Source organism: Vipera berus, assembly GCF_964194415.1.
Source record: "Vipera berus genome assembly, chromosome: 10".
NCBI classification, from domain to species: domain Eukaryota; kingdom Metazoa; phylum Chordata; class Lepidosauria; order Squamata; family Viperidae; genus Vipera; species Vipera berus.
This window is the reverse complement of record NC_138213.1, coordinates 9,692,350-9,712,352: the sequence shown is the minus strand read 5'-3', so window position 1 is coordinate 9,712,352 and position 20,003 is coordinate 9,692,350. Positions and strand designations below refer to the sequence as shown.

At 40.4% G+C, this 20,003-nt stretch overlaps 1 protein-coding gene across 1 annotated transcript; it reads left to right on the top strand.

Moving 5' to 3' along the window:
- Positions 1–326: 326 nt before the first annotated feature.
- LOC308672610 (uncharacterized protein) lies at positions 327–19,349 on the top strand (the record flags this gene model as incomplete). Its single annotated transcript, XM_081335654.1, has 13 exons — positions 327–473; positions 1,192–1,243; positions 1,820–2,007; positions 2,711–2,869; positions 5,283–5,393; positions 6,193–6,308; positions 8,738–8,757; positions 9,685–9,833; positions 12,559–12,610; positions 15,616–15,803; positions 16,253–16,411; positions 17,060–17,170; positions 19,230–19,349. 13 exons carry the CDS (start codon positions 327–329, stop codon positions 19,347–19,349), a joined length of 1,572 nt encoding a protein of 523 aa, XP_081191780.1.
- Between the last annotated feature and the right edge of the window lie 654 nt (positions 19,350–20,003).

The following is a 20,003-nucleotide window of genomic DNA, read 5'->3' as shown; positions in this document are numbered from 1 at the left end:
CCATCGTAAAGTGGATGAATTTGCTAATTTGGTTGGAAAGCTTTTCTTTAGTACAGATAAAAGAAATGAAGGAACGTTTACACCGAAAATGGCAAGCTAAACAATTGCTTAGAAAACAAAATCCCTGCTACAAGACCTGACACAACTCTATAGGTGTTGGGCAAACCCCTCTTTTCTTATCTTTTTTTCAAAGTCTTATGATGTTTCGGACCCAGGTGTCACCCAACTTACATAACATGAGAGGAGGGACTAAGAAAAGTGAGTTGCAACAAAATTTAAGGAAATGCACAAAGCAGTTTCTTAGTTAGCCTGGGCTGTCAAGAGAGATGCAGCAACTGAATCCACGCAGCGTTCTGGTGACCGGCTCCAATCGGGGAATCGGCTTGGAGGTGGTCAGGCAGCTGGTAGGGAAAAGCAACCCCCCCAAATGGATCTTTGCCACTTGCCGGGACCCAGCTGGACCCCGTGCTCAGGTAAGTCATAAGGTGGAATCTGTTAGGAGACAGAAATTCACTCAGTCTTAAATAATTATCTAAGTACCTTAAGCTCTTGAGTGGAAAGAACAACAAGTGGGAAACGATGGCCCCTTTATGGCTTGTGGACTTCAGCTCCTTGAATTCTTAAGCCAGTCATGCTGGTTCAGGAATTCTGGGAGTTGAAGTCCACCCAGTCATAAAGGGGGCATGGTTCCTAACCTCTCTCCTAGCTGATGATGGTGCAGGCATGACTGGGTTAGACACGGAGATAATGAAACACACGAGTTTGTTAAATGAAAACTGCTTATATTTCAAAATGTATAGTGATGCTTTCCTTTGCAGAACAGAGTCAGCCGGAGACTTTTTTATGTTTATGCAGGGCACTTTTATAAAGTTGTATGGATGCTGTGCTAAGTGAGAATGGGACCACGTGGGATTTTATCCTCTTCTACTTTTTCTTCTTATCCCTTTTCCAGTAAACCATTTGCAGAATGTGCTTGAGGTTTTTTTTCAGGACCATCTTAGACTATCCCACTATCCTTGAACTCCCTTTAAAGAGTGTGGTTATTTTTCAGTTCTTCACCCACTTCTGAGCCGTTGGGAAACAATGGACAATATGTACCAGAGTTGCCTTTCAGATCTCGCAGAAACACTTTTGCAGCAGTTAGCTAAAAAGGGAAAGGCACTAAGTTTGTGCGATTTTTTTTCCTTGCAGGACCTGAAGAATTTGGCAGCTGAATACCCCCAAATTGTCATCATCGCATTAGGTGTGTATCCTGAAAATCCCTTGGGTTCTTCATTATGTGTGTCCAGTCACAATTAGTCAATAAAGAATATTCTATATTTTATTAGCTGGAGAGTAAAGAGTTGAAAGGCATTGATTCCATGAACCCACATCACAGCGATGAACATTGTCCAGTATTATAATTGAATATGTAGCTTGAATTCCAAAACCAGACAAAGAAGCATTCTGCTAGGCAGATACATTGGAAGAATAATATCCCACACTGTTGTATTCTGTAAGAGCACGCTTGCCAAAACAAACAAATCTGGCTTAAATAAATCATGGCTTCATGCAATGCTTTATCCCATCCATATTTTAATAAAACAATTGATCTCAGATACACTTTTGTCTTTATTGGTTTCATGAAGAAGCTCTGTTTTTTGGACTACATGTCTCTATGGTCTTAGGTCTCATCCAGGAATGTCATTTTGTTTTTGTTTTTGTTTAAAAAAAAGAAATTAAAAAGTGTAATATGCACAAAATACAAAATAAATTCATTTGACCATTGTGGGGTATGCAAACTGGACATCAAATAACATACGTTTATTTCCCGCTGTAGATGCGAATGATCCATCCAGCGTCAAGGCTGCAGCAGCCAAAGTTACAGAAGGCCTAAAAGGGGCTGGATTGAACCTCTTGATTAACAATGCAGCAATAGTAAATATGAACAGCTTTGAGTATGAATCGCCCGAGAGCATGGCTGACACCTACAGAACCAACGTGATTGGGCCCATGATAGTCGTCCAGGTAAGGGAACTTTACACTCCTTTCCTCTCTGAGTTGAAAGAATATTTAGAAGCAGCCATTCCAGACACCAGGTTTTGGCCTGTTTGCATTTTTTTCCCTGGTCTAAAGTCCTCCAGGCTGATGCTGACCTTTCTCCAGAGTACTCAGTGAGGAACTTTTGTCCACTCCCTCCCTCTCTGCCCGAAAAATCCCCTCACAGATTTGTGGTTTTAAGAATGAATCCTGAGCTCTTAGAACCCTTTCAGAATGGGATATCAGGACCTGAATAAAAATTTTGTCCTCTAGTCACACAGATCGTGATAATAAGACTATGGATCTAGACCAGGGGTAGGCAACCTTGGCTCTTTTATGACTTGTGCACTTCAACTCCCAGAATTCCTGAGCCAGCATGCCTCAGCTTGGAAACTTCTCCCTTTCCCCTCAGCATGGCTGGCTCAGGAATTCTGGGAGTTGAAGTCCATGAGTCATAAAAGAGCCAAGGTTGCCTATCCCTGATCTAGACTATCAATATGGATGGAAAAATTGTGCTGTTGCATTAAGTGGGTTCCATCTGATTAGACTACAGCACGATGTTGACACTTTCTGATGAACAATTGGTATCTCTCTGGGGCCTTTTCATTAGGAATTTATATTGATTGGGAGGTGTCCCAGGTCTCCTTACAGAAGATTTGAGTGCCCTTCATTTGTTCCTTTTGTCCTCCAGGCGTTCCTTCCTTTGCTGAGGAAGGCAGCTCACGAAAGTCCCCTGAAAGGCATGAGCTGCAGCAAAGCCGCCATCATCAACGTTTCGAGTGAAGGAGGTTCCACCACAAGAGTCCTTGAATGGCAGCTGTGCCACATTGTTGCTTATCGCTGTAGTAAGGTACAGAGGAACCCACGATCCAAGAGTGTAAAAGTCAATTCTGTTGCTATCATAAAGTAGGAGAAAAGTATGCTTGAATTTTATATCCCTCTTCCCACCATAACTGGTCAACGTGGTTTCATGAGAAACCTCTGCTGAGAATTAATCAGTTGGTGTCTTGAAGTTGAGTATTGTTAGCACAAGTCATTGGAAACCAGGCGGATTTATATTTTGCAGTGTTGCAACAAATTGAATGCCACGTCCACTGAATTTCATCTTAGAGCAATGTTTTCAGCCTTGGCAACTTGAAGATGTGTGGCCTTCAATTCAACTGAAGGAATTCTGGGGAATTGAATTGTATAGTGTACATCTTAAAAGTTGGCAAAGTTGAAAAACACCACCCTAAAGTCCCAGCTAGGTCCTTGGAAAAATCTATCAAGAAATCAAGCCTCTGGATGCCTGCTGATCTAGTTCATAACCAGCCAGAGAGTGCTAAAGGCTTAAGCAATCTCTCCCCAGAAATAAGTGCTAGTCCCACCTGAGATATAAGATGCCTGTCATGGTTCCGATAGATGAGATCAGTAAAAGCAAAACTCCTGAGGGGTTTCCTTAAAGAACATATTTATTGGCTACCGAGTATCGGCACAGTCAAAAGTGAAACCAAATCTGAAGTTCCCTCCCAAGAGTTGCAATATTACAAGGTTGAACTTCCCACCCCAGCACTATGTAATTATCCACATTCCCCAATAGAATACTTTGGTGGACTTTCTAACGGAAGGCTCAGACTGCCAAAAGTCGGGCAGCAATGACCTTGGTTCCCACAGGACAATTAATTGTTTAGTCTAATCTTAAAACCAATCATTCCCCCCTGCCAGTACTGTGGCTGTTTCAGTGTTGACAATACCCATGAGCCTCTTCAGTATCTTAGATGAAGACTGTTTTCCTGATGTCAATCATTCGTGAAGTTGGAAGAGAGCTAAGAGTTCATTTTCTCAATACATACATTCTAGGCAAATAATCCTTCCGGGCCACTTGCACTTCCCAGTCCTTTAACCTGTCAGATACATGTGGAACAGAAAATATTGTTTGTCTACATGTGCAAGCAAAAACTGGATGCCAACCAAGCTTGAGACTTTTCCAAGAAAGTGACAGCAAATCTGTTGCTTCTTAGAGGATATCAGTGTTCTGTTCCAGCCTACGACTGGCCCTGTTTGAATGTCAGGGACAACCCCTTTTTATAATCAACAGGCTGGAACTAACCCAACCAAATTTATTTACAAAAGTTAAACCAAAAATTCAAACAAGACTTAAACCAAAAAGGTTAAACAAGAGTTTAAACAATAACAGACCAGGACTCTCGCAGAAGCTCTTCAAATGGTTGCCTTCAGCAACCAGCACCTCCCACACATTCCCCTTTTAACAGCAGTCCCAAGGCGTGGCTTCTCATTGCCTTCTCCCAAGTTGCCTCATTGCTTTCCTCTGCTCAGTGCTGCTAGATTGCCTCCTGCTCCTAGCATCCCTGAACAAAGCCAGCTGTGGATAGTCTTCTTCCAATCCTTCATGCTCACACAGCTGGGTCTGAGGAGGAACAAGACAGGAGGGGCCAGGCTGAGAGTTCTGCGGTGCATCAGAACCTTCCTCTGACACCAAAGGCTCTCCAAACCCCTCCTCCTCCTCCTCTTCAGAATCGTTCGACTCAGCTGCCGAAACCACAGGCTGATGCTAAATCACAACAATCAGCAGATCATAATTCGTATCCCAGGACCAAACCGGAAATAAACAAGAGAAAAATAATTATTATGGCATATGATGGTTTGCTTTATAAAGAATGGTAGAAATAATATAACAAACCCAGTGACAGAGAATATTTTCTAAGATGTCAAGATAAAAGGGAAATATTTGAACATTACTATTAATAGCCATGCCGTAAAGTCAAAGATAAGAACATGTAATATCTTACTGCTTGCTTACCTGCCTCCTTTCTGCTAAAAAGCAGATGGTCAATGGTCATAACTCTTCAAATTCCATTAGAGACAGACAGGCATTTGAGCACAAGAGCGCCTTTAGATGTGCTATCAAGTATGACCTTCCACATAGCCATGAGCTTTCCTACCAGAACACATTCCTTCATATAAGGGCCAAGAACATTCCCTGAGTTGGCTCAGTTGAGGTTTTTATCTCCTGCCAATCAACACTGAGTCACAACCAATAGGGCTGGGGAGGGGAAGAGGTGAAACATGTCTCAAAAACAGTTTAGGAGGAGAAGAAAGCTAATCCTTACCAAACAACACATGAATGTTCTGGTCTTCTGCAGGCCTGGAAGTTCAACATATTGCCCAAGACAGCTTTTCCATTACAGAAGCTACCATGGAATGAGATGGCATGTTAGAACATTCAGATGTACCATTCATTTTATTTTCCACTTCCCTCACAGTCTGCTCTGAATATGCTCTCTAAATGCCAGTCCTTGCATCTTGCCAAAGATGAGATCTTGTGCATTGCGTTGCATCCTGGATGGGTACAGACTGACATGGGAAATAAACTGGTAAGTGAATTGGAGGGGGGGGGGAAAACCCAACTTTTATAGAGTGGACAAGAAACAAAGTCAGACAAAATTAGCTGGACTACACATGGAATATTCCAAACAATTCCAGACTGTGCTGAATCTTCTCCTGAATCATGGCATTCCATGGATGATGGTCCAGCAGTTCTCAAAGTAATTTCAGCAGGTGTGCCTTGAATTTTTCTTGGGGCAATCTCAACCTAAACCAGGCTTAGTCTGAGACAATTATGTACCAAATACCACAAAGCACTTCCAGTTTGAAAAATTGGGGTTCTAGAAACAGCCCCTGGAATCACCTGATCTCAGAGGAAGTTCAGAATAAACCTGAAGAAAAGTGGATCTTCCTGAGATCACCAGAATATTACATTCCTCACGAAGAACATCTTTACATCTCTATCGATGATTTTTTTTATTTAGGTTAGTTGCCATTGGACTGTTTCTTTTAATTATAAAAACTACAAGTATAGACACAATGAGGGCAACATAATTGTTAATGTGCTGGTAGTCATTCTCAAAAGTCAACAAATAGGATTCTCCAAAACCTATCCTGGTTCTTCTTCAGAAATATATGTGATATAATGTCATGTCTAAGAAACTTTCCTTGCAAGGAAGTTGGCATCACATCATCTGCTGGAGATTGGAATCTGCATATAAACTTCAGTCAGAATAAATTATCTGATTCTGATGTCCCTGACTGTTATGAAATTGATTCTCAGTTGAGGTTACCTAGGCTTTTAGTCTTTTTTCATTCCTTCATCCCTTGCCTATTCTTTTTTCCCAGGGATCAGCCCCTCTGACAACGGAGCAGAGTTTGCGAGCTATTCTGAACACCCTCGGCCGTCTCTCTGAGAAAAACACCGGCACATTTGTTAACTGGGAAGGGAATCTTATCCCCTGGTGAGACAACCAAAACCCTGCTTCTCTGCACTGAAAGACAACGTCCTCAGCAAAGGCAACGCAGCTTTCCATCTTCTATCGGTGCTGACGACATCCTGCTCTACTGCATGTGCTCCAAATCTTGCTTGCTGCAGCTCATCCACCTGGTGCCCATACCTTGCTTAGACAGGCTCTCTCAAGCTGCATGACCCAATGATGTCTTTGGGTACTTCTAGGTGTTGCAGGATCCAAATGACTTCTGGGTGTCACTGGCAGCATTCTGCATAGCAGTGATTCCTGATCGGAGAATTTTCTTTCCTACACTTAAGCCCAAAAGGATGACCCCTTCTTCTCTTAACTCCACACCTGGGGAAGTGAATCTTGATTTGGGTTTTCTTTTCTTTTGTATTGAAAAGTTTTTCAATACATTTTATCTTTAACAATCCCTCCCCCCCACCCCCTACCCAACCCTTCCCGACCCTCCCCCCCTCCCCTTCCCCCCCCATCCCCGACTTCCCAGAGCTAAATACAAGGTATAAAAGTAACAATGGGTTTTCTTACAAAAAAGGATCGTCTGGAACATTTTGTATTTCCAATAGGTTCTTGTTCTTCTTTTTTTTTTTATAAGATTATGCTTCCTGAAATAAAAGAAAATTGATTCTGTATCTCTCTTTTGTTAATGATATGTCAATTCACTTGAAGCCAAGGAAGAAGGCAACAAATGGTGGCCTTAAATTTTTGGGATACTCTACCAGGGTTTCACTGGGGGTCCTCACGAAAGACTCAGATTTATAACCTATGAGAAACTAAACAGTTCTGAGGAATCAGATTCTTTTCTTCCATTTTTCTCAATCCATCGCACTTTTGGTCCCTAGACGCAAGAATTCATCTTGATTGTCAGGACATCATCATTTTCTTTAAGTGAACTGGCTTAGTCAATTATCTTTAACTAGCAGCTTTTACCAACTTCACGTGGCATACATTTTCATCCTATAGAGTTTATTAGAAGTCAGATGTATTGCAGTAAAGTGAAGCCAGAATTGAAAATTAAGCGCCAAAATTCCTAAGTTCTATTTTTCCTTCATTTAAAGGTAAAGGTAAAGGTTCCCCTGCACATGCGTGCTAGTCGTTTCCAACTCTAGGGGCCGGTGCTCATCTCCGTTTCAAAGCCGAAGAGCCAGCGCTTGTCCGAGGACGTCTCCGTGATCATGTGGCCGGCATGACTAGATGCCAAAGGCGCACGGAACGCTGTTACCTTCCCACCGTAGTGGTCCCTATTTTTCTACTTGCATTTTTATGTGCTTTCCAACTGCTAGGTTGGCAGAAGCTGGGACGAGTAACAGGGGCTCACTCTGTTACGCGGCACTCGGGATTCGACCCGCCAAACTGCCGACCTTCTGATCGACAAGCTCAGCGTCCTAACCCACTGAGCCACCGCGTCCCTATAGAAAATCTAAGGTAACATCAATTTGGGTTTGGAAAAGAAAACTCTGTTCATTAACTTATGAAATGACCACCAGCAGATTACTAGTTATGCTTACATGTTGCTCCATAGTTAACAAAAACCACCGTTGACCTAGCTGGTCCAATTTTAAGGAATTTCCCACTACATCATAAAGAACCTCTTGGAGTTTGCAAAATCCAAGTGGCTCAATTTCACGTGACCATTTTGTAGTTGAGTGGGTTCTCCAAACACATGTTTCAACCCAGGTTTTAGAGTTCTAGATTATTCTGGTTTTTCAGAATGTTCCATTTCTTATCTAATTTTTCCCTTTTTTTCCTTCTTCTCCTGCCGTATAAAATTTAGGGTTTGTCTTTTCTCCATTTTGCTTACCGTTCTATCCAAGATGCAGTGCACTGCACAAGCTCTGCTGTTTGGCAGGGTGTATTGGCTGGTATTCAATGAGCATATTCAGAGCAGATTGGGAGGGTGGAGAAGAACAGTGATGGTTGATCTGAGTGCTTTAAGATTCCAGCCTTTTGTAGCTGAAGGGCTGGCTTGAGTAATAAGCTGAACACTGAGGCCAGCAGAGCAAAACGCAGAACGCTCATGTTTTATTTGTGCTTCTATTGTCTCTTAATCTCTTCCGAGTTAATTCACTTCCAGGTAGGTTGAGGACTACCTGTGTACTTCCCATGTCAGTCTGCACTGATCCAGGATGCCCCACAATTCACAAAGTCTCCTGTTTGGCAGGCTGCATTGGCTGGCATTCAGTGAGCATATTCAGAGCAGACTGACAGACAGAGATGCGTGGAGAAGAAAAGAGATGGATGATCTGAGTGCAGATTCCAGCCTGTTCAGAGATGTCTTTTGTAGCTGAAGGGCTGGCTTGAGCAATAAGCTGAACACGAGGCCGGCAGAGCAGAACGCTCATGTTTTATATTGGTAGGAATGCACTTCATATCGTCTCTTAATCTCTTCCAAGTTAATTCACTTCCTCTCTCCCCAGCCCGTTGGCTGTGATTCTGGGTTGGTTACCAGAAAGTGGAAAATATCTGTTCAAAACCTTGCTAAATCTATTCAATGAAGGTTCTAATGTCTTTATTTGGAGAAAGATGTTCTGGAGGGTCCCTCAAACCTCGTGTTCGATAGCACACCTGGAGGTACCACAACGCTGCCAATTGCCTGCCTCTGATCTGATCTGGAAGCCGAAGAAGCATCAACCAACTGCCTGTTAGCAGTTTGGAAGGGATAAAGGATGGAAGGGAACCAGCTAATATATTAAACTTTCTTATCTTAAGTTGTAGGCAGTGTATATTGAAATACATTTTTTCAAAATTAAACAGTTTTGGTGGGACGGTAGTTGTAAAATTCTTATATTGGTTTGTGCTTAAATTGTAAGCCGCCCTGAGTCTTCGGAGAAGGGCGGGATATAAATGGGATAAAAATAAATAAATAAGGAAAACAGTAGAATTCATTCCTTCTTTGTTCATAGGCTCATCCATACCTTAATGCAGCAGTAAGACACCACCTGATCCAGTTGCTATCCAAACCAGCTCTATAAATGATATATTATCCTAATCCATAAAGCACTGAACATTGAGATTTTCAAGCTAAACCTGTCATGGGTTGGCTGGATTTGCAAACTGGCTCAAAAGCCCTTTTTTCAGTGCTGAACACAGGAGATATTATTTAAATAAAAGAACACTGACGTAAAAAAACATAAAAGACAAGTAGCTGCTCAGAGAACGAAAGCCCCACGGCAAGATTCAAACACATCTTGTAGGTTTTTGCGAAATCACTCCTTTCATATTCTCTTCAGAAGTTCTATTTCCTTTTCAACCCAGGAGCCAAACACCTTGCATAATTGGCTGGAGGGACAGGGAGCAAGCTGAGTTGCAACAAGATTGAAGGAAAGGGACGAAACAGTTTCATATTTGGCCTTGGCGTCAAGAGAGATGGAACAACTGAATCCATGCAGCGTTCTGGTAACTGGGTCCAACCGCGGACTCGGCTTGCAATTGATCAAGCATCTGGCAGGCAAGAGAAACCTCCCAAAATGGATCTTTGCCACTTGTCGGGACCCAGCTGGACCCCGTACCCAGGTGAGGCCTGGGGTGCTTCATCTCTAGGTGGGAAGAACAAAGATATTTTTTCCCCTTTAATGGAAATTTGCTTGTCTCCTAGATCAGGGGTCCCCAACCTTGGCAACTTTAAGACCTGTGGACTTCAACTCCCAGAATTGTGGGAGTTAAGTCCACAGGTCTTAAAGTTGCCAAGGTTGGGTACTCCCGTCCTAGAGGGTGACAGTGCAGTGTTGAGTTAGGCATGATGGAGACAAAGAAACACAAGAATTTGTGAAATGAAGAGTGGTCATATTTAAAATGCCACTTTTAAAATATATTTAAAACACTGATGAGCTTAATTTCTCCAATCAATTGATGGGAAGATCCTTACTAAGGTTGTATGTTTATACATCTTGGAATATGAAGTATCCAGTTAAATAATCACTTTATCAAAGTGATTGAAATATGTATTTAAAAGGGAAAAGGGTTAAAAAGTAAAAAAGGAGTGAAAGGGATTAACAATATATATACTCTGTGTGTGTGTGTGTGTGTGTGTGTGTGTGTGTGTGTGTGTTCCAACTTTTCTCAATAGAGATATAAATATAATCAGGTATCTCTTGCTCTAAATTAAACATAACTGATATTTAAATTTAAATATGTACATTTAATAACATAAATACTATTTCCACAATCTTAAACAAATCCAATAATCCAATCATTAATTCAAAAACTTATCGTTATTAAATAAGATTTTAAGATGATATCCAATTTTAAAATAAACCTAAATCATCAAACAACCATAAAGTTCAAGTTCATCAATTCCTTTTTCCAATCCACTTTTTTATTACTTTTTTTTACATTTCTTTCATCTCTGTATATATTACCTCACTAACAGTCCTTTAAAATCCCATATTTTTCCCGCTCTGTTCCTCCCATTAAAAATACAATTCACGATAAAGTTCATTCCTTAAACCCACAAACCAACCGATCTTCAAAATTAATATTAAACCCCAGTCTTACAACTTTAATCTCAACTCACTATCAACTAACAAAAAAATAGCTTAACCATAAAATAAGCATGAATAATACACAAATCTCTAATAAAAATGTATTTTCTCATCTAAATTTTCTGCCAAACACACGTATATCTTTTCCCCTTTTACAAGTGTTTCCTTATCACTAAACCAAATACCTCTTTCAACCAAAATCATTTCCTCCCATAACACATTTCTGGAATGTAATTTTTGTCAGGCGTGAATAACCACATGTGCAGAGATCAAGCTAAGTACTTCATTGTGTTCTGCATATAATATTTTATTTATTTATTTATTTTATTTAATTTGTATACCGCCCTTCTCCCGAAGGACTCAGGGCGGTGAACAGGGCAATAAATACAGAAATACAAAAATTAAGAAGAGATTAAAACCATAATGCCCAATAAAACAGATAAATTTACATAAAAACATGATAAAATCCCAAAACCCATCAGACCAGGCCGGCTTGTTCAAACAAATAGGTCTTTAGATCACGTCGGAAGGAGCGAAGGTCGGGGGCCATCCGGAGCTCAATATGGGAATCTCCCCAGACTTGCAGCCTTCTCTTGGAGACAAATAGATAAGATTCGAAGGAACTTAGAGGAGTTGGTTGTAACCCTTTCACAATTGCACAGTGACTCCAAACAAACTCCGCGCTTGATCCCTCCTCTTTGCCACGCTGGCTGCTTCCCGACATCTTCATTATAAATCTGTACCAAAATTCCGTGTAGCATGACCCTAAAATAACTATTTATATATGATGTATCAGTTCAATCTTGTGTCTTCTCCCTCCAACATACACCTCTTTCTCCTCAATATCCTCCAGTCCTTCCTCCATATTCTCCAGTCTCTTGCTGACCATACGTTCCCTTCTCTTCTATGAAAACCTGATTAAAATCTAGCATATTTTCTAGTACAGAAATCCAGAACCCTTTAAATGAGATATAATTCCCATTTGATCTGATGAAATACAGTCTTGGCTTGGTGTAAATCTAATAAAATAAAATGTTCCCCTCTTTCTGACAGACTCCACGTAAAATTTCTTCCAAATGAGTTGTATTCAGGTTTTTAGCTTTTAATCTTGGATTAAAACCATCATAAGAAACTTGTTCCTGTAGTTTTTTCCCATTGGTCAGACAACAAAGTCACTTAAATACATAAGGTGTATTTACAAAAAAAACCCTTATTTTTAAGTTCCATTTTATCTTTGATTTGTTTGTGTTGAATCACACCCAATTTACAATCCAGTATTTTTTTCCCCTCAATTTTTTCAAATTTAGTTTCTAGCGTTTTTTGAATACAGATTCAATCTCTAGAGTGATTTTTTCATGGAATGATTTGTTGTTTTTTCCCATTGTATGAATAACACATTCTAGTGGCCAGAGAAGATATTTACAGATTATAACTTCTCAGAGAAAGGGGGCCAGACACAAATCTCCTTCAATTACATTTTTGTTAACAAAAAAATTTTTTTTTAGTAAAAGCAACAAACTTAGTAAAAAACAACAACAAAGCAATGTTACAAAACTATTCTGATATGAAAGTTGCTGTCTAATTGCCCATCTCTCATACCTCTGTTTCTTCAATTTCCTCTGTCCTCCATGATTGCAGATTTTGCACATCAAAAAGATCTAGTAAGCTATAAAAGGAGAAGTCCTGGAAAGCTGTATTTGCCATGGTTAGCTCTTAAAGAAGAAAGCACTAAATTTGCAGATTTTTCTTGCTTTCAGGACCTGAGAAATTTGGCTGCTGAACACCCGCAAATTGTCATCCTCGCACTGGGTATGTGTCCTGAAAATCTCTTTGCTCCTTCTGTAGGCGGGAGGGAAAATACTGAAATTCAGTATCACAGTAGATCATGCCAATTAGGCATCAATTCCATGTACCCACATCAGAATAGACATCCGTTGCCTTTCATTATAATTGACAGTTTAGGCTGTTTAGGCAGAATTCTACAAATAGATTCCAGGAACAGCTGGATCTGCTACCAGACCAAGAAACAAAACATCTGCTAGGCACGCGTATTGGAAGATCAATATCCAAGCAGTGATTCTGATGGCTACTTGTCCCTTGTCTTCTATTTTTCTCAAAGTAACAAGTTGGCAGCAAATTTTGGAGTGCTATTGGCAGCCACTCCCGCCCAAAGCTTGCAGGTGAGTTTGTTAATTTGCATTATTAATGTGGGCAAGGGACGCAGTGGCTCAGTGGGTTAGGATGCTGAGCTTGTCGATCAGAAGGTCGGCAGTTTGGCGGGTTGAATCCCGAGTGTCGCATAACAGAGTGAGTGCCTGTTACTCGTCCCAGCTTCTGCCAACCTAGCAGTTTGAAAGCACGTAAAAATGCAAGTAGAAAAATAGGGACCACTCCGATGGGAAGGTAACAGCATTCCTTACACCTTTGGCGTCCAGGCCACATGACCACGGAGACATCCTTGGACAAGCACTGGCTCTTCGGGTTTGAAACGGAGATGAGCACCGGCCCCTAGAGTTGGAAACGACTAGCACGCATGTGCGGGGGAACCTTTACCTTTACCTTTACTAATGTGGGCAAGGATCTACCTGGCTATCACTAATCAGAATTTGGCTTAGAGAAGAAATTGTGTGCAACATTTCGTAATTTGGAACGGTGGTTTTTCAGTCATTCAGTTCCATATGAGTCACATAACTGGATGAATGTCAGATTTAAACTACGAGGAAATTAAAAATAACTTTGATGGCATAAATAAGCACATCTCTAACCTAAATCTACAATCAAAAAAACAGCCAGAAAATGACGGTGAATGAAGAAACAAATCAGATAACAGAACACAAATTAGAAGAACACGATCAATTCAACCAAGCTACAAATGAAAAGAACTACAATTTAATAAAAACAGAAAAAAATCTACAAGACTTTGATATAACAACAAAAATGGAATGGACTATAGAATTCCCAGGAGAATCATCAGAGTTTGGGAGACAGAAAGTATATATTTTACCTATTTTTATCTTCCTTATTCCCAACAATACTTACAAAAATACAGGAACTGCCAGGTAAGTGGAATATATCATATTGGAAAGCTACTCGGCAAAAGGCCAGAGACAGATTCAAGAGATTTGACTCACCTTACCAGATGGAGTATTACATGAGCAAACACTTGTTTGAATATGGTTAAAAGAATAGATAACTTTGAAAATAAAGGGGCCATATAACAAGAGGGATAAGAGATTTAAATAGAATAGCCTGTTTTACAATATATGAAATATAAAAATATTGGGATGATGTACATTTTATAAATATAAGTGAAATATAAGCTGATCAGAAAGGATGTTACATGCAGATTCTATAAGATAGATAAGAAGTACAGTATTTTTATAACACATGAAATATGAAAATAGTGGGATGGCGTATTTAAATGGAAAAAATTGGATCTTTAGATGACTAGCATTGAGAAAATCATGACTGATAAGAATGGATTGAATATAAAGGGGAAATTAAGCTTAAACGAAAATCACGAAAATAGTATGCATGGTGAATTAATGATATGGTTTTTATAAGAATAACAAGCTGACAAAAAATGTTATACATTGATGTGATCATTACCTGTACAAATATGAAAAAAGTCTATATTTAATCATTTATACATTGAAAATATTAAGAATTATATTTGTTTAAGGTTGAAGAAGGAGAATATAATTGGAAGAAGGGAAGATCAAAGAAATATATTATTAATTAATATACTAATTATGGAGTTATCAAAATCAATCATTCTTGACTGTTAATTAATTATTATTGCTTTTTTTCAAATATATAAACCAAGACAACACGTTGTACACCAGGCCCTGGAGATTGTTATTGTAAAAAAACCAATAAAATATTTTTTTTAAAAAAATAAAAATAAAACGGCTTTTCCAGCAATTTTAATTCCAACTCCTCTGGCTTCTATTTTAACATTCACCATGACATGTTTTCATTTATGATTCAACATGCTCTCAAGCAGTCCATCTAATCCTTCTGTAGGTGAATGTGGCTTGACAGTGAGAGGGGCGGCATATAAATTTAATAAATAAATACATAAACCTTAACAGCATCATCCTGCAATTTTTTTGCTCCATTCCACAGGTTATTTCATCATCACCCTTTACACTAGAAATTGGTGTGGTTCTCATACCACAATAACTCATGCTTGTTTGATAGTGATTTATTGGCTGAATCCCAATGTGATTCAATCTGCAATTAAGCCGCAAACCAGAGGTTGCAAATAAAACAGAAACCCAGTCATTATTACCGTTGCTTTCCGTGTCAGAAGAACACCATCAGGGTACATTGCTTTGTCCCATCCACAGTTTAATAAAATGTATGAACTCAAATATTGCCTTGTCTTTATTGGCTTCACGAAGAAGCCCTGTGTGTTTCAAAAGCAGTGCTTTTTTTGTAAAACAAAAAGGTGCCGGAACTCACACATGTCATACAACCTGACTTGCCTATCCTACAAGGTTCCATCCAAAAAAGGTGCCGGAACTCCGTTCTGAGCGTTCTGTGACAAAAAAAGCCCTGTTCAAAAGTATCAGTGGGTCACAGACGGTAGAGTCTTAAGACTAATCCCAGGAAACTCGTGGTGTTGTTGTTGTTGTTGTTGTTGTTGTTGTTGTTATTATTATTATTATTATTATTATTATTATTATTATTATTATTATTAAAAAAGAAAGAACATGCAATATGCACAAAATACAAGAAAATTTATTGGAACATTATGGAGCGTGTAAAATCAGATATGAAATAACCTACTTTTATTTTTCCTGCTGTAGACACAACTGATCCATCCAGCGTTAAAGCTGCCACAGCCAACGTTACGGAACATTTAAAAGGGGCTGGATTGAACCTGCTGATTAATAATGCAGGGATTATAAATATGAGCAGCCTGGAGGCTGAAACGCCAGAGAGCATGGCTGACATCTACAGAACCAACGTGATTGGGCCCATGATCGTCGTCCAGGTAAGGGAACTTTGTGGTCCTTTCCTCTCTGAGTTGAAAGAATATTTAGAGGCAGGTATTCCAGGTTTTGGCATGTTTGGATTTTTTCTCTGGACTAAGGAATTCCAGGCTGATGCTGGACTTTCTTCAGGGAATGAGTCCTGACCTCCTGGAACTCTTTAAGAATGGGATATCAAGACCTGAATAAAATTTTCACCCAGTAGCTGCACAGACTATGACAGACTATGGATAGACTACCGATGTACAATGGATGGGAAAATTGTACTGAATGAAACAGGGTTATCAAGTGGGGTCCACCTGGTTACACTACAGGACAAGTTTGACATTTCCTTGCAAGTCATTACCCAAAACTTTGGGGTCCTTTGGGGGAATTTATATTGAGTGGGAAATGTCCCAACCCTCCTTGCAGAAGGTTTGAGTGCCCTTCATTTGTTCCTTTCGTCCTCCAGGCGTTCCTTCCCTTGCTGAGGAAGGCAGCTCACGAAAGTCCCCTGAAAGGCATGAGCTGCAGCAAAGCCGCCATCGTCAACGTTTCGAGTGAAGGAGGTTCCATCACAAGAGTCCTTGCATGGCAGTGGGGCCATGTCATTGCTTATCGCTGTAGTAAGGTACACATAAGTCTATAATCAGACAGCGGATAGACCACTTTTGTTTTTGTCCCAAGTAGGAGAAGAGTATGCTTGAATTTTAGATCCCTCTTCCCATCACAAATGTTCAATCTTGTTCCACCAGAAACCTCTCTACCTAAAATCAGTTTAATATTTCCCTTTCTTCTGCTGAGGAGCAGATGGTCAATGATGAGAGTTCTTCAGACTCCATTAGAGACAGACAGGTACTTGAGCATGAGAATACTTCCAGATGTGCTAATGAATATGATATTTGGGATAGCCATGAGCTTTGAAACCGGAACACGTTCCTTCAAATAATGACAGAGAATATATCCTGCGTAGGTTCAACTGAAGTTTTGAGTACGGTATTTTTTTTTGTCTTTGTGTCAATCAACATTGAATCTCAACCACTGGGATGAGGGGATTGGAGGAAGTGAGACATACCTGGAAAAACTGAGTTGGAGGAGATGAAGGCACATCCTTATCAACACAACACATGAATATTCTGGTCTTTCACAGGCCTAGAGGTTCAACATATTGCCCAAGACAAGCTTTTCAGTTACAGAAGATAGCTTGGAATGAAATGGCATCTTAGAACATTCAGATGAACCATTCATTTTATGTTCCCCTTCCCTCTCTCCCTCACAGTCTGCTCTGAACATGCTCTCTAAATGCCAGTCCTTGCATCTTGCCAAAGATGAGATCTTGTGCATTGCGTTGCATCCTGGATGGATACAGACCGACATGGCAGGTTCAGAGGTAAGCAGACTGAAGGGAGGGGGACATAATTAGCTAAACTGGGAATGTAATGTTCCAAAGAGCTGCAGATCATGTTGAGACTTTCCCTGGATCTTACCAATTCCAGAGGGCAATCAAAAATAAACCTTTATGGATTCTCCACAGACATCCTCTTAACTTCAGAGTCAGATCAAGCTAGATCTATGTATACTAAGGCAAAAGATCTTAGATACGTATATAGAAGGTCAGGCAGAAATTTCTGCTTTCTCTTATTCTAGGCAGTTAGTCCTCGCATTAGCCAAAACTTTCTGTGGCTAAGTCAGGCATTTGTTAAGTGAGTTTTGTACCATCTTATGAACTTTCTTGCCACAGTTGTTAGGTAAATCGCTGCAGTTGTGAAGTTAATAGCACGGTTGTCAAATGAATCTGGCTTCCCCCTTGACTTTGCTTGCCAGAAGGCTGCAAAAAGGATCACATGACCCCAGGACACGGCCACCGTCATAAACAGGAGTCCATTGCTGAGCGTTTGAATTTTGATCACATGATCATGGGGGTGCCGCAATGGTCCTAAGAGTGAAAAATGGTCATAAGTCCCTTTTTTCAAATGGTCACTAAATAAACTGTTGTAAGTCAAGGACAACCTATAATTGCAAATAATCAAATGTAAGTGTCTTAATCAGCCTCATATCTGTATCATATCACAGTTCCCACATTTAGGAGAAGCTTATCTTTATCTCGAGTGAATGTTTTCTCCACAGCCGTTCTGGAATGGAAATATCGGAAAATTCCATGAAAAACCCAGTCCTGCCCCTGTGATAGGGATATCATGGCAATCAAAACTCATATTCTTCTCTGAATGTTCCACAAGGTCCTTCACCACCAGATAAATAACCCCCTTTTATTTAAACTTCCAGGGCCCTCTGACAACTCACATTTTCTATTAAACCCTCAAGAAAAAAAATTATCTCTTATTTCGCTACATTTTGCGTAAGCGTCACCCACCAGCAGTTGCTAATAATTCTTGTTGTTAGGAGATAGTTTTGCACTGGTAGTTTTATTGAGCATACTTTTTCTTGGCCAATGACCGATATAAAAGTTCGTTCTGTTTGTTTGTCTGCAACATGTTGAACCTAAACCAGTCATGCGAAATTGAGACGCTTCAATTCTGTAAACCCCAGATGGTTTTTTTATGATGCTGTGGGCAGTTCCCTCAAATTAAGCCATTTGGGTCAAGAGGGGTTCTGTTAATTATGGCAGAGGTCCCCAACCTTTTGGGCCCCAGGGACCACTTCCGTTGTGAAAGGCTTTCCCACGGACCGGAGAATGTGTGGTTTTGTGTGCTCCCTGCATACCACAGATGGGGCCTTGTTTGTTTGTGCGGACCGATTGCTGGCATGCTGCAGCCTATATCAGTCCATGGACCGGGGGTTGGGGACCCCTGAATAATAGGGTGACATGCCAGCATCACTGATACTTGCTGGTTATCATCCTCAGAAGTCTTGGTTTCTTCTTCAGCAGATTTGTCCTTTGATATAATGTCATGTCCAATAACGTTTTCTTGCTAATACACCTTGGATTAAACCATATTAAACTCTTGCCTTGAATTCTCCCAGTGACGATACTACAGGTAGTCCTCCGGTTACGACCATAATTGACCCCCAAATTTATGTTGCTAAGTGAAATGCATGTTAAGTCAGTTTGCCCCATTTTACAACTTTCCTTGCCGCAGTTGTGAAGTGAATCGTCACATTTCTTAAGGTAGTAACCTGGTTGTTAAGTGAATCTGGCTTCCCCATGGACTTTGGTTCTTACAAAGTCACAAAAGGGGGGGGTGTCCCATGACCCCAGGACGCTGCAACTGTCATAACTACGAGTCGGTTGTCAAATGTGTGAATTTTGATCATGTGACCCTGGGGAGGCTGCAATGGTCACGTGAAAAACAGCTGTCAGTCACTTTTTCCAGCGTCGCTGCAACTTTGAACGGTCGCTAAATGCACTGTTGTAAGTGGAGGACTACCTGTAGGCTTTTAGATTTTTTCCACTCTCAACTTCCTTCATCCCTTGCCAATTCTTTTTCCAGGGAACACCCCCACTGACAACGGAGCAGAGCTTGCGAGCTATTCTGAACACCCTTGGTCGTCTCTCTGAGAAAAACACTGGCACATTTGTTAACTGGGAAGGGGATCTTATCCCCTGGTGAGACAACCTGCAAACAATAATCTCACTGAAGGCAGTGCAAATTTCTGTCTTCTTCTGTCTTGCTTCAGTTAATCTGTCTAGTGCTCATAAAACCTTGCTCAGCTTGGCTTTTTCAGGCTGCAGGTCCCAGCGATCCCTCTGAATACTTCTGGGGAATTTTCTTTCCTGATCTCTGGAATCCAAGCCAGACACTTAAGGATCAATTCCTTTTTCTCCAACTCCATATCTGGGGAAGTGGGTTTTCACCTGGGCTGTAAATTCTCTTGCCAAAATGCCATCGGGAACTTCCAATACGTTGTTCTTTTTTTTGTTGTTGTTTAGATTATGTTGCGTGAAATAAATGAAAATGGATGACAAGTCTCTCTTTTGTTAATGATACTGTAAATCGTCAAGTCACTAGGAGCATTGGCCAGAGGAAAGAAGCAAAGCGTGGCGGCCTTAAAATTTGAGACTCGGCAAGAGGCTTAGCTTTGTAAGCTACAAGCAACTTATGAGTTCTGATGAATCCAATTCTTTTCTAAATGGCTTATTGATAGGCAGAAAAACAATGGGAGGACTTACTTGCTACCATGGTAATGTTTGAGAACGTTGATTGCGGTGCCTATCAGGGCCACCTTTTAGAGTAGGACTGAAGACATGATGTTGTGGTGATTCT